The sequence below is a fragment of the Apodemus sylvaticus genome, chromosome 7, assembly GCF_947179515.1.
Source record: "Apodemus sylvaticus chromosome 7, mApoSyl1.1, whole genome shotgun sequence".
Taxonomy (NCBI): domain Eukaryota; kingdom Metazoa; phylum Chordata; class Mammalia; order Rodentia; family Muridae; genus Apodemus; species Apodemus sylvaticus.
In genome coordinates this window covers 111,883,275-111,895,742 of record NC_067478.1, presented here as the reverse complement: position 1 = coordinate 111,895,742, position 12,468 = coordinate 111,883,275, and the positions used below count along the sequence as shown (strand labels likewise).

The window sequence follows — 12,468 nt, the reverse complement described above, 5'->3', positions numbered from 1 at the left end:
CTCAGCTTCCCATCTTTGGGGTTTGTCCTCCCACTCCAAGGTATACTTTACATATGAAGACATCTAAGGAAACTCCCGGAAGGAAAGGGGAGCCGCTGGAGCCGGGGTTCAGATGTCTGGGAGACACCAAACCTGAGCACTGGGGCCAAAGCTAAGCTCTGGAAAAGCAGCGCATGCTCCTAACCCCTGAGCCATCGCCAGCTCCTGGGGTCAAAGGTGTGCACCTTGTTGACCTTGTCTACTGTATCCCAGGATAGCTACCAGCTCCATAGATAGCCCAGGATAACCCACGTCTTTCTTCTGATGCTTTTAAAAATATTCCCAAGAGCCCAGCATGGTTGCACATGGGGTTTTTTTGTTTTCTTTTTATCTTTTTTTTTTTTTTTGAGACAGTTTCTCTGTATAACAGCCCTGCCTATCCTTGAACTTACTCTGAAGACCAGACTGGCTGCAAACTTAGCAGAGATCCACTTGCCTCTGACTCCAAAGTGCAGGGACTAAAGACGTGTGCCACCCCTGCCCGGCCGTTACTCTGAGACACTGGTTATGTGTGTACTCCAGCAGGACTCTGAGTTTATCCGCCCGGTTCTTTCCCCTGCTGCTAGGATTACAGGTGTGACCCACTATGCCCATGGGTGCTAGGGATTGGAGCCCAGGGCTCATACATGCCAGCTTAGCTCTGAGCCAGAGTCACACCTAATGTCCCAGAAATCTTTATTTTCCTGCTTGGGTACAAAAAGGAGAAGCAGGAACCGGGCACTGTAATATACAGGTGTAACCCCAGCATTCAGGAGGCGGGGACAGGCGTCTGACCTGAAGGCCATCCTGGACTACAATGAGCCCATCTAGAAACGAAGCTAAACACAGGAGGCCCCAGGAGAAGTGGCACAGAAGTGAGGTCATTGGCTTCTAATGCCCTGAAACTGACAGTGTGTGTCCCACGAGGGGGCGGGACGCCCTGTATGAGCAGAATGTACACGGGCGAGTGGAGACACAGACGGCTCAGATTCCGGCCCGTCCACCAGGGTCTGTGTGGATTTCAATAGAAGAGCTGTCTCTCCCCGAGGGACTCCACCGCCCTCTGAGGACCTGTGTAGGAGACACTGCCTACTCATTCTTTACTCCCATGGGAAAGTTACAGGGTATTTAACAAAATAACTGTTCAGGGCTTACAGCCCAGAGACTTCTCTGTGTAGGCTTGTCCCCAGGGCCCCAAGTCCAGGGAGCCTCAGCCCCTGGCCTCAGCTGTCCCTTCTTCCCCTCGTCCCCTGGAATTGATCACCAAGTTGCAGTTAAAAAAGATGTGATCGCCTGCTTAAGGGGTGTGGGTGCTGGTGGAGAGAGTTGAGGGCCTCTGTCCTGTGAGGGTGCCCCACCTGTACCCCATCCAAGATGGCAGCCTTGGATGCCCCAGGGCTGTGACAGTTGGGCCCATGGATTTGAGTTCTGGTCTCCCACAAGGTCCTTTACAAGGCATCCCAGCCGCCCTAAGGAAGGAGGGCTGACTTCTGCTGCCGCCTCTTCTGCACGTGTTTTCTGTTTGTGGTTTGTTTTCTTCTTCTCTTTTCTTTAGTGCAGAGACAGCAGCCACACACAGCCTGTTTTCCTGTCCTGTCGTCAGTGCTCAGGTATTCCAAGTGCTTCAGCAGGTACAGTTTTGTTGGTCAATTTGCTTCCGGCAGGGTTCCATGGTGACAGCGACACCCACACCGCTGCGGCCAGATGTCATGCGGGTCACCTCACTCCAGGTGTCACTGTCTGGGTCATAGCATTCCACACTGTCCAGAAAAGTGTGGCCATCATAGCCTCCTGCAGGGACAATGAAGAGAATGGTCACCCGCCTCAGAGAACTCGGCCCACCATGCAGGGTGACAGAGAACAGAAGGGAAAAGAAGCCGTCTGCTTGCGATAGTCAGGAAGGGGGTGGGATGTGGCTCAGTCTAGAGCTCTGCCTAGCCTTCCCAGTGAAGACGGGGTACAGGGTGGGGAGTGTGGTGGGAGCGGTGGGGAGTGGCTCAGGGGTGGAGCTGCAGCCAGGAATCCCCCAGTGGGGCGAGGCACAACTAAAAAACACTTGCCAAGCATTCAGGAGTCTCTGGCTTCTCTACTCAGCACCAAAACTTGAAAAAGAAAAGATATGGACACGGAAGTGTGATTTTCACCCTGACCCAGCCTCTGAGGGCCTCACCGAGGACGAAGATCCTGCCCTGGTGCACAGTAATCCCCAGCGCACTCCGGCGATGCTTCATGGGGGCTACGAACGCCCAGGTCTCTGTCTCCACGTCGTAGCGCTCCACGCTGTTGAGCTGGTCCTGCCCATCGTAGCCCCCTGCTGCATAGATACAGTTGTGCAGCACGCAGACCCCTAAAGAAAGAAGCGCGCAGTGGGACTCACCAGAGCCTGAGGGGGGCGTGCCACTGAACAAGGGACCTTAGCAGCCACTGACCTTCCCTCCCCCACTGGAGAAGCTGGGGTAGAAGGATCAGGAGTTCAAAGTCAGCCTCAGCTACATAGGGACTTTGAGGGCAGCCTCAGTTATGTAAGACGCTGACTCAAACAAAACAAAACCGACAGGGGCCAGGGTAGATGAAGGAAGCCCTTCCTCGCCTCGCTGGGCTGGGTGTGTCTGCACTCCGTGCCCCACTCACCGGCCCCGCTCCGGATGGTATTCATTGGTGTGATCATCCGCCACTCATTCCTCTCAGGATAGTAACACTCTGCAGAGTTGAGGCGGCTCGTCCCATCAAAGCCCCCCACCGCATACAGCAAGCGGTTGAGCACCGCCACGCCCACGCCGATCCTCCGTGTCAACATTGGCGCTACTAAGTGCCACTCATCCCGCTCTGGTTCATATCTGCAAAGGACATAACACCCCGTGGTCACCTCCTACACCAAGGCCCACCATCTACTAGCACTTTTTATTTAGTCTGTTTTTGGAGATGGAACCCTGCTATACAGTCCAAGCTAGCCTTGAACGCTCTGTGACCTCCCGCTTCAGTCCCTCAGTGCTGGGATTAAGGATATGCAGCTCCACGCCTGGCTCACGACCCGAGGGGGTCAGCAGAACCGAGGCTCACTGTCCTGGATTATGACAGCAACAGCGAGTCCCTTAAGCCTGGACGGCTTTTCTTGCTGGGCTGTACCTGTGCCCTTCAGCCCTAGCGGGACTCACTGCCTCCCACCACAACGAGATTTGCTATGGAAATGTGGGGTAGGACATCCAGGGTCACTAAGTAACATCTGGGCGTGTTCAACTCCAGATGTCTTAACTGTTCTCCCAGGTTGTTCTCCAAGCACCATGATCAGAGACGGGTGAGCAGGCCCCGGCTGGCCCAGCGGCGTCGGTCCATACCTGTGTTCCTGGAGTTATTACTACTGCCCCTGTCCTTCTGGCAAGCGGCCCGCTCAGGGGGAGGCATCATCCCACAATCCTAGTCACAGACCACACACATTAGAGGCCCCTAGGGCATTTGTTTAAAATTCCAATTTCAGGCTCCGGGTGGGGTTAGCCTAGCATGCACAGGTTCCTAGCTTCTATTCCCAGCACTACAAACACAAAACTTAAACTTTTCTCAATTTCTTACCCTTGCTCCAAGTCCTAAATTTGTGTGTGCGAGGGCAGTGGAGGAGGGGAGCTGTTTGTCTGTCTTGAGTCAGGGTCTCTGATATCCCAGGCTAGCCTTGAGGGTGCCATGCCTCCAAAGATAATCCTAAATTCCTGATCCTCCTCCCTCCGCCTCGCAAGCACTGGGATGACAGCTGGTGTGCACCGCAGCCCCAGGTTTATGAGGGCACTGGGCCAACCAAGTCACACCCCAGCCCTTCTCCTTCTTCTTCTTTTCCCTCTCTTTTGGCAGTGCTGGGGATGAGACCTATACCCTGGATTCACAAGAGACTAGAGGATGGAGAGACGGCTCAGCGGCTAAGAGCACGGACTGCTCTTCCCAGAGGTCCCGAGTTCAGTTCCCAGCAACCACACGGTGGCTCACAACCATCTGTAATGGGATCTGATGCCTTCTTCTGTGTGTCTGAAGACAGCGACAGAGTACTTATACACATAAAATAAATAAAATCTTTAAGAAAGAGAGAGACCATAGCACTACCATTTAACTACATCCCCATCAAATGATACATTTTAACGTAGTTATAAACAGCACAACATAATTCCCAATTCCTACTGTCCCCAGGGTGCAGAGGTGGTTCCTACAGGCTTGGGACAGCCCCTCCAGCATCTCCCAACTCTGGACACCGAGGATGGACACCGCAGCCACTCAACCTCATACGAACAGGAGCCGTCCCTTTGGGCCCTCGGTGCTCACCTCTCCACGCTGCTGTGGTGGATGCAGCCGTGGGAACCCCCGACTGCGTAGATGTGGCCATCTATGACCCCCACCCCGATGCGGTTGCGCGGCACGCTCATAGAGGCACAGGGCGACCACTGGTTGGTCATGGGGTTGTAGCAGTCCAGGGCGTTGGAATCAGTGTTGCCGTCCGGAGAGTTGTTGCGTCCGCCCACAGCGTACAGCAGCCCGCCCACCACGCAGCCTGCCAGCCCGCTGCGTGGCACCTGCAGGTCGGCCAGGCGCAGCCAGGAGCCGGTGCTCGGGTTGTAGGCCTCCAGGTAGCTGAGCGACTGTCGGAAGTAACCGCCCGCCGTGTAGATGAGGCGGCCCACCTTGGGCGCGCGGCAGGGCACCGCCTGCGTGGGCTTGTGCAGCGTGAGCTCCTGGAAGATCTGCACCAGGTAGTCCTTGCAGCGCGCGTCGGCCTGCAGGATCTCGCACTTCTGCAGCTGCGTCTGCAGGAAGCGCGGCGTGAGCGCGTGGCAGCGCACGGCCCGCAGCAGTGCCTGCACGTAGAAGCGCCTCTGCGGGCAGTCGTATTTGACCCAGTCGATGCACGCGTGGAACACCTCGGACTCGCAGCGCACGTTCAGATCGTCACGGCTGATGAGCGTGGCTAGCTGGCAGTGTGACAGGTTGAAGAACTCCTCCTGCTTGGCCACCTGCAGGGAGCGCAGGTGAGAAGGGCAGCCCTCCTGGCCGCGCACCCACACACCGGGCATTACACACGTCACGGTGTGGTCTCTTTAGGCACCCGTATTGATTTTGGTTTTAAATGTATGTGTCTGAGTGTGTGTGTGTGTGAGTGTGTGTGTGTCACACTCCTATAACTCGCCATCTCACGGGAGGCAGAGGCAAGAGGATGTCTGAATTCAAGGCCAGCCTGGTCTACATAAGTCAGTTCTACACCAGCTAGGACAACAGAGTAAGATCCTATATCAAGGGCGGAGAGATGTCCTGAGTTCAACTCCCAGCAACCACATGGTGGCTCACAACCATCTGTAATGGGCTCCAATGCCCTCTTCTGGTGTGTCTGAAGACAGCTACAGTGTACTCATAGAAATATAAATCTTTAAAAAAAAAAAAGATCCTATTGCCTTTAATCCCAGCATCGAATGAATGGCCACTTGGAAGGGAGAGGCAGGAGAGGTCTGTGAGTTCCAGGCCACTTGTTCTACATAGTAAGACCCTCTCTTAAAAAAAAAAAAAACATATTTGGCCAGGTGTGGTGGCGCACGCCTGTAATCCCAGCACTTGGGAGGCAGAGGCAGGCGGATTTCTGAGTTCGAGGCCAGCCTGGTCTACAGAGTGAGTTCCAGGACAGCCAGGGCTACACAGAGAAAACCTGTCTCAAGAAAAAAAATAAAAAAAATAAAAAAACAAAACAAAACAAACAAAGAAAAAAAACCCAAAAAAAATTGTAATTACATGTAATTATTCATTGGTGATTACATGTAATATTCATTGGTTTATTGTGTGTGTGGACTGCACCACGGCTTGTGTCTGGTGGGCCGCCTGCACCCTCCACCTTGGGCCCTGGCACTGCTCTTCCGCCAAGGCAGCGAGTGCCAGCTCAGAAAGGCACCAGGCTTGTGCCTTTGTTTGTTTAACCCCCAGGACTCTTAGGCTGGAAGGGAAGAATCAACTTCTGCAAGTTGTCTTCTGACCTCCACATGAACTGTGGCACATGCATCGCCCCCTAAATAAATACAACACAAATTTTATATTAATAAAAATAAAACATAAATGACAGGCAGCTTACAGCTTGGTACTTGCTTTTTCAGTTGTAGGAATATTTTATGCACATGATGAGAGTCTCAGGAATTAGTATGGTGTAAGCAGAACTTCAAGGGGGCGGCCAAGGCCCATGTCAAGTCTCAGCACTTGGGGACCTGACACGTGAGGATCTTGGGTTTCAGACAAAAGCCTGGCTATTCCAACCTGATGTCATAATAAACAAACTACATTTATGCTGGTCCTTATAGACCTTCCACAGCTTCAAGGCTCTGTGTGTGTGTGTGTGTGTGAGTGTGTGAGTGTGTGTGAGTGTGTATGAGTGTATGTGTGTGTGTGTGTGTGAGTAACTGGCCCAGAACTTGTTATGCAGAGCAGGCTGGCCTCGCAGATCTTCCTGCCTTTGCCTACCCAGTGCACAGCCACACTTGGTCACGTGAGGTGGGCATGGAACCCAGGGCGCTATGCACGCTGGGAAAGTGTTCTTGCGATGCAGTGGCTCGCCGGCCCTCTGAAGATGCTGTGCCGTGTGTTTAATGTGCCTGTGCGGTCACTGTCACCCACCCCGTGAGTGTGTCAGGTGTGCAACTGTACTGACACACGTGCTCAAAGGCTTTGGGAGCTTTGCAGACTTGGGGTCTGGGTTGGTGACGTTCAGAATGCGGTCATGCCCAGCAGACTTTTCTAGACACTGCCACCCAAGAGCAAGGATGCCGCTGACGGGCTCTCCCGACACTGTCCTCTTTCTTTCCCTTGAGGACTTCCTGCACTGAGAAATGAAAATGAAAGCAATGCCAACTGAACCCAGAAAAGGCCAAGTCAAGCTGGCCAATGCATGTGTGAGGGTGGGTACCGTTGACTGACGGTGGGTACAGTAGACTGACTGTGTGAGCGTGGGTTCTGTTGACTGACTGTGTGAGGGTGTGTTCTGTTGCCTGACTGTGTGAGTGATGGGTTCCATTGACTGACTGTGTGAGTGATGGGTACTGTTGACTGACTGTGTGAGGGTGTATTCTGTTGACTGACTGTGTGAGGGTGCGTTCTGTTGCCTGACTGTGTGAGTGATGGGTTCCATTGACTGACTGTGTGAGTGATGGGTACTGTTGACTGACTGTTCATCACACTTTGCCCCTGCTTTAGGAAGGGGCTATCTTGGGATTCCCTCTGTAGATCAGGCTAGCCTTGAACCGAGAGATCTGCCTGCCTCTGCCTCCTGAGTGCTAGGATTAAAGGCGTGCACCACACACACACACACACACACACACACACACACACACACACACTTTTTAGACAGAGCCTGTGTAGCCCAGGCTAGCCATCACAACTTTTAACACCAGAGAGATGAGGCTGCTGAGGCACTGGGAGGGCTTAGCTTCACAGCTTCACCTGCTCCTCAGGGCCCTCTATATTTATCAGGGGCTCAGAATCTGAGTTTTATTTTCTGTTTGGTTTTTTGTTTTGTTTTGTTTTTTTCAAGACAGGGTTTCTCTGTGTAGCCCTGGCTGTCCTGGAACTCACTCTGTAGACCAGGCTGGCCTCAAACTCAGAAATCCGCCTGCCTCTGCCTCCCAAGTGCTGGAATTAAAGGCGTGGCAACCACCGCCCGGCTTTTTTTTTTTTTTTTAAAGAATCTGAGTTTTCAGACCAGCAATGTGGCTTTGTGGGTAAAGGCACTTTTCTGCCAGACCTACCTGAGTTTAACCTAGAAATATATATAAGGTAGAAGAGAGAGCCAGCTCCTGCAATTTGTCCTCTGAGTTATACACAAGAACAGTACATTTATACACACACAAATAAATATAATTTTTCCTTTTTTTTTTTTTTTTTACTTTTTTAGAGTGTGGGTTACTTGCCTGTGATCTCAGCACTCAGAATGTGACAGCACAAACAGGACTTTATTAAAACAAAACAAAAAAGCAGCTTCGAGCCAGGAGTGGGCTCACACCTTTAATCCCAGCACTTGGGAGGCAGAGGCAGGTGGATTTCTGAGTTCAAGGCCAGCCTGGTCTACAGAGTGAGCTCCAGGACAGCCAGGGCTACACAGAGAAACCCTGTCTCGGGAGAAAAAAAAAAAGAGCACTGACTACTCTTTCAAAGATTCTGAGTTCAAATCCCAGCCAGGACATGGTGACTCACAACCATCCGTAATGAGATCTGATGCCCTCTTCTGGTGTGTCTGAAGACAGCTACAGTGTACTCACATATAATTAAAGGGAAAAAAAAAGGCAGCTTCAATAGCCAAGTGTGGTGGCACATGCCTTTAATGCCAGAGACAGGAAGATCTCTGTTAGTTCGAGGCCAGGCTGGTCTACAAATTAAGGTCCAGGACAGACAGGACTGTCACACAAAGAAACCCTGTCTTGAAAAACAAAAATAGATTAAAAAAAAAAAAAACCAAAAATGCTTCAGCTAAAGAAGACTGTCAAAAAATAAAATAAAATAAAATAAAATAAAAGGTGCTGGAGGGACAGCTCAGCAGTTGACGGTACCACTGACTGCTCTTCCAGAGGACCAGAGTTCAAATCCCAGCACCCACATAGCAGCTTACAACTGTCTGTAATTCCAAGATCTGACACTTTCACACACAGATATACATTCAGGCAAAACACCATTCCACCTAAAATAAATTTAAAAAAAAAATTATTTTAAAACAAACGTAAAATCAAGTCCTGGGGCTCTGTGGGTAGCAGAACCCTGACTTCCATCCATCCCGTAACTACAGTCTGTAACTACAGCACTCAACAGACTGAGGCAGGAATCAGGAATTCAAAGCCATCCTCAGATACACAACCAGACTGGGGCCAGCCTGTGCTACATGAGAGCCTATGGGAGAAAAGGAGGAGTTAAAACACCGACCAGTTTCCCTCCAGTCTGTCTCCGGAGTGGGCGCCACGCTGGCCTGTCCCACTTCTGTGACAACCGAGCCCAAACCCCAGGTGTCACTCACCTCCCCGAAGTGCATGTAGATGTATTCCCGGGCGCGCTGGTGCAGCTCGGTGCAGCCGATCTGCTCGGCGAAGTTGGCGATGCCGATGGCGTTGCTGGGGTCCAGCTGCTGCACCAGGAAGTCGCTGCAGGCTCGGACCACGCTGTCGATCTGGTACATGACGGCCCCGTTCATCACGTGCAGCACGCACTTCTCGCCCACGGAGATGGAGGCTGTGTAGGCGAACTCGATCAGCCTTTCCATGACCTTAGGGTGGATGCCTTCAATAGACACCACCTCCATGCCCTGCTCCCGAAGCCCGTTGGTGAACATGGCTTTGAAGACGGGGCTGGACGAGGCCAGCACCACCTTGTGGGCCATGAACTGGGCGGCGGGGATGTCCTCATATTTGACCTGCAGGGTCACGTCACAGAGCTGCTGGCTCAGCCGGAGCTCGTTCATGATGCCGAAAGCCTGCTTGGTGTGATCCTCTAGTGTGTAGCTGAAGGTTCGGTTCCCGTCCCGCGAGGGCGTCACCTCCGCCTTGCACTCCGTGGAGGCGTACATCACTGCGTCCCCAGCCCCCTCGGGGCACTTTGACGACAGGGGCAGGAACTGGCTGCTGCGGGGAGGCCCGCTAGGCTTGGGTTCGGGCTGCATGGGGTTCCTGATGACGAGATACAGTTCCTCCACTAGCGGTTAGGAGCCTGGAGGGAGGGAAGAGTATGGCGCTGAGGACGGGACGGAGGCTGGGTTAGACCAGACCCTGCCATTTTTTTTTTGTTTTGTTTTGTTTTGTTTATTTTTTGAGACAGGGTCTTAGCCTAGGCTGGCCTCAAACTCACTGTGCAACCAAACTATGCAGGCTGCGGAACTCCTCACCCTCCCGTGTGCTGGGATTACAGTTTGTGCCTCCATGTCCAGCCAGGCTTCTTTTTTTGCAAGACTAAGCAATGCTATCTAGTGCAGTTTTTGCCAAGCCAACTGGACACACCCGGCTCCATTCAAACTAAGGTCTCCTCAACTCACCGGCCTTCGGGACATATCATGTTCCTTTCCCTGCTCAGAATCACCCAACACCTCTCACCGAGCCCAAGAGTGGACACCCAGCTCCTCAGGGGCCTGCAAAGCCCCTCACCCCCCTTTCCAACCTCTTCACCCGTGCCCCAGCCTTCCCCTCCCTTCGTCCATGTCAAACTCCTTTCTTTACCACATCACCAAAATTTACAGAGCCTGCCATTTAAGTACTTGGAACTGTTCTAAGCTCCAGAGACACAGCAGGAAGACAGAAAAGGCCCGAAAATGCGGGAAGGTCTGTATAGAAAACACTAAGCGAGCACCAAGGTCCTGGGGCAGGAGCGTGTGCAGCATCCGGACACCCGCGGACGGGGACGGACTCGGGAGACCCTGGAGACCTGGGGCCGGGGAAGGTCATGCTTTCAGAGAAGATGTGGGGAGACAGAGAGGGTCTGCCTCCGGCTCCCCGGGTTCTGGGGCTCAGCCTGGAGTCGCATCCCCGCGTGTTATGTCTATGAGATCACCGTGGGGGGATGAAATGCTCCAGGGGCCCCAGTAAGTGAGCGACTGTCACGCGTGAGCACACTGCCGGAGCTCGGGCCTGGCATTGCGCAGGAGGCTGTGCAGCGGCCGCCCGGTGCCCGGTGCCCGCTCCAGCGGCCTCCCCACCGCTCGGAGGCGCAGCCCTGCCGCCCGGAGAGCCCGCGGGGCCTGGTCCCGGGCCGCGGCCCGGAGCGGCGCACTCACCCCGCCATGGCCGCGCTCTGCCTCCGCCTCCGCCGCGCGGGTCACGGTGACTAAGCACAGCGCGCCACCCTGTCACAATAAGAGTCCCGGGGCGCCTGCCGCGGGCGACCCCTACCCGCCGCTCGCCCGGGCCACCACCCTCGGCGGGCACGCGGACTCGACGGCAGGGTGCGCGCTTGGGGTGGGGGGCACGCACTCCCCTCCCGCCGCGTGCACGGCCCCCACGCGCGACCGCAGGCAGCGCCCGGAGCTGGCTCCCCACCGCATCCTCCGCGGGCGTTCGCTCACCTCCGTCCCACCCACCCCCGGGTGTCTCTGTGGGTGCCACGCGTCCAATCCGCGCCTCGGGGCCGCCACGCGCTGCGCTTCCGGGAGGAGCGGAGAGGGACGAGGGGGGGGACCTCGGATCGAGGCAGCGGTGCTGCGGGGTCCCGGGCGGCACGCGTGGGAGGAGCGGGAGGGCGGAAACGGGCGGCGGGCACGCAGAGGCGGTTCCAGCCCTTCCTGCAGGTGCCGGGGCGAAGGGAGCAGGGCGTGGGTCTGGGCGGCCCCAGGAGCCTGCCTCCGGGTTAGGCTGTCCAGAACTGCCTCCAGCTGAACCTGCACCGCCCGACCCTCCCACGCCCTGCACGGTCCAGCCTGACCCATCTACCTGGTTGAGACATTTATCTTCTTTAAAAAGAACGTTGCAAGGTTTTTATTTCAATTTGTGTTTTTCTTTATGTGTGGGGGTGTTTTGTGTGCGTCTTTGTGCACCGTGGGCTGTGCAGGGTCCCCTAAAGTTACACCACGTGGATGGGGGAATTGATCCCTGATCCTCTGCAAGAGCTGAGCCTCTTATCTGCGGAGCCATCACTCCAGCCTTCTAACTTCTTTTTGAGACCGGCCGCATTACTTAGTCCTGGTTGGCCTTGAACACCCAGAGACTCTCCTGCCTCTGCTTCCAACGTGCTAGGATTAAAGGCTGTGACACCATGCAGGGCTTCGCGTACATTAATGTGTGTGTGTGTGTGTGTGTGTGTGTGTGTGTGTGTGTGCTTGTGTTGGGGGAAGACCTCTGTCGGGGGATGGCTGGCAGAAACTGATTCTCTTCCCCTGTGTGGATCCTGCAAGGTGCAACTCAGGATACCAGTGGGTAAAGGTGTGTTTGGCCAATTCTGGTAACCTCAGTTTCATCCCTGGCACTCAGAGGGCAGCAGAAAACTTAGTCCTCCAGGTTGTCCGCTAACCTCCGAATACACACACAAATTAATCTTGAAAAATAGTTATTTCCTATTGGTGCTGGAGAGATGGCCCAGTGGTTACAGCACTGACTGCCCTTTCAGAGGACCCAGGTTCAACTCCCAGAACTGGTATTAGGATGGAAATGAATACTGTAACTTCAGTTCCAGGGGATGCAATACCCTCTTCTGGTCTCCACAGGCACCGGACCGACGAAGACAAAACACCGATACACATAAAACAAATTTAAATACAACTTTTTGATATTTATTAATTGACTGATTGATTGGTGCAGGCAGGATGTCATTTTTAGCCCAGGCTGGCTTTGAACTCTGAATTCCCTACCTCCACCTCCCCAGTGCTGAATAATTCTGCATCCTGCTTTACTGGTTTTTAAATTTTTATTTATTTTTAATCTCATGTGCATTGCTGTTTTGCCTGCACGTAAGTCTGTATAAAGGCGTGGAGCCGGGCGGTGG

At 53.8% G+C, this 12,468-nt stretch overlaps 1 protein-coding gene across 2 annotated transcripts; it reads right to left on the bottom strand.

Annotated features, from left to right (window-relative positions):
* Positions 1–697: 697 nt before the first annotated feature.
* Keap1 (kelch like ECH associated protein 1) lies at positions 698–11,273 on the bottom strand. Of its 2 annotated transcripts, none has more exons than XM_052188938.1 (6): positions 11,057–11,273; positions 9,026–9,711; positions 4,321–5,006; positions 2,650–2,855; positions 2,189–2,365; positions 698–1,809 (listed from the first exon to the last, which is right to left on the bottom strand). In XM_052188938.1, the coding sequence occupies exons 2-6, from the start codon at positions 9,662–9,664 to the stop codon at positions 1,643–1,645; spliced, it is 1,875 nt and encodes a 624-aa protein (XP_052044898.1). In that variant the 5' UTR covers positions 9,665–9,711; positions 11,057–11,273; the 3' UTR covers positions 698–1,642. The 2 variants fall into 2 exon arrangements, with proteins under 2 accessions (XP_052044898.1, XP_052044899.1); XM_052188939.1 differs by lacking the exon at positions 11,057–11,273 and adding an exon at positions 10,769–11,025.
* Positions 11,274–12,468: the final 1,195 nt, after the last annotated feature.

What these genes read in the sequence shown, in the direction of transcription:
- Keap1 (XM_052188938.1), bottom strand. Translation starts at nt 9,664, where the DNA reads ATGCAGCCCGAACCCAAGCCTAGCGGGCCTCCCCGCAGCAGCCAGTTC. An exon ending in TCTACATGCACTTCGGGGAG is followed by an intron (nt 5,007 to 9,025) that starts GTGAGTGACACC and finishes CGCTCCCTGCAG; the next exon opens with GTGGCCAAGCAGGAGGAGTT. An exon ending in GGGCAGGATCTTCGTCCTCG is followed by an intron (nt 1,810 to 2,188) that starts GTGAGGCCCTCA and finishes TTGTCCCTGCAG; the next exon opens with GAGGCTATGATGGCCACACT.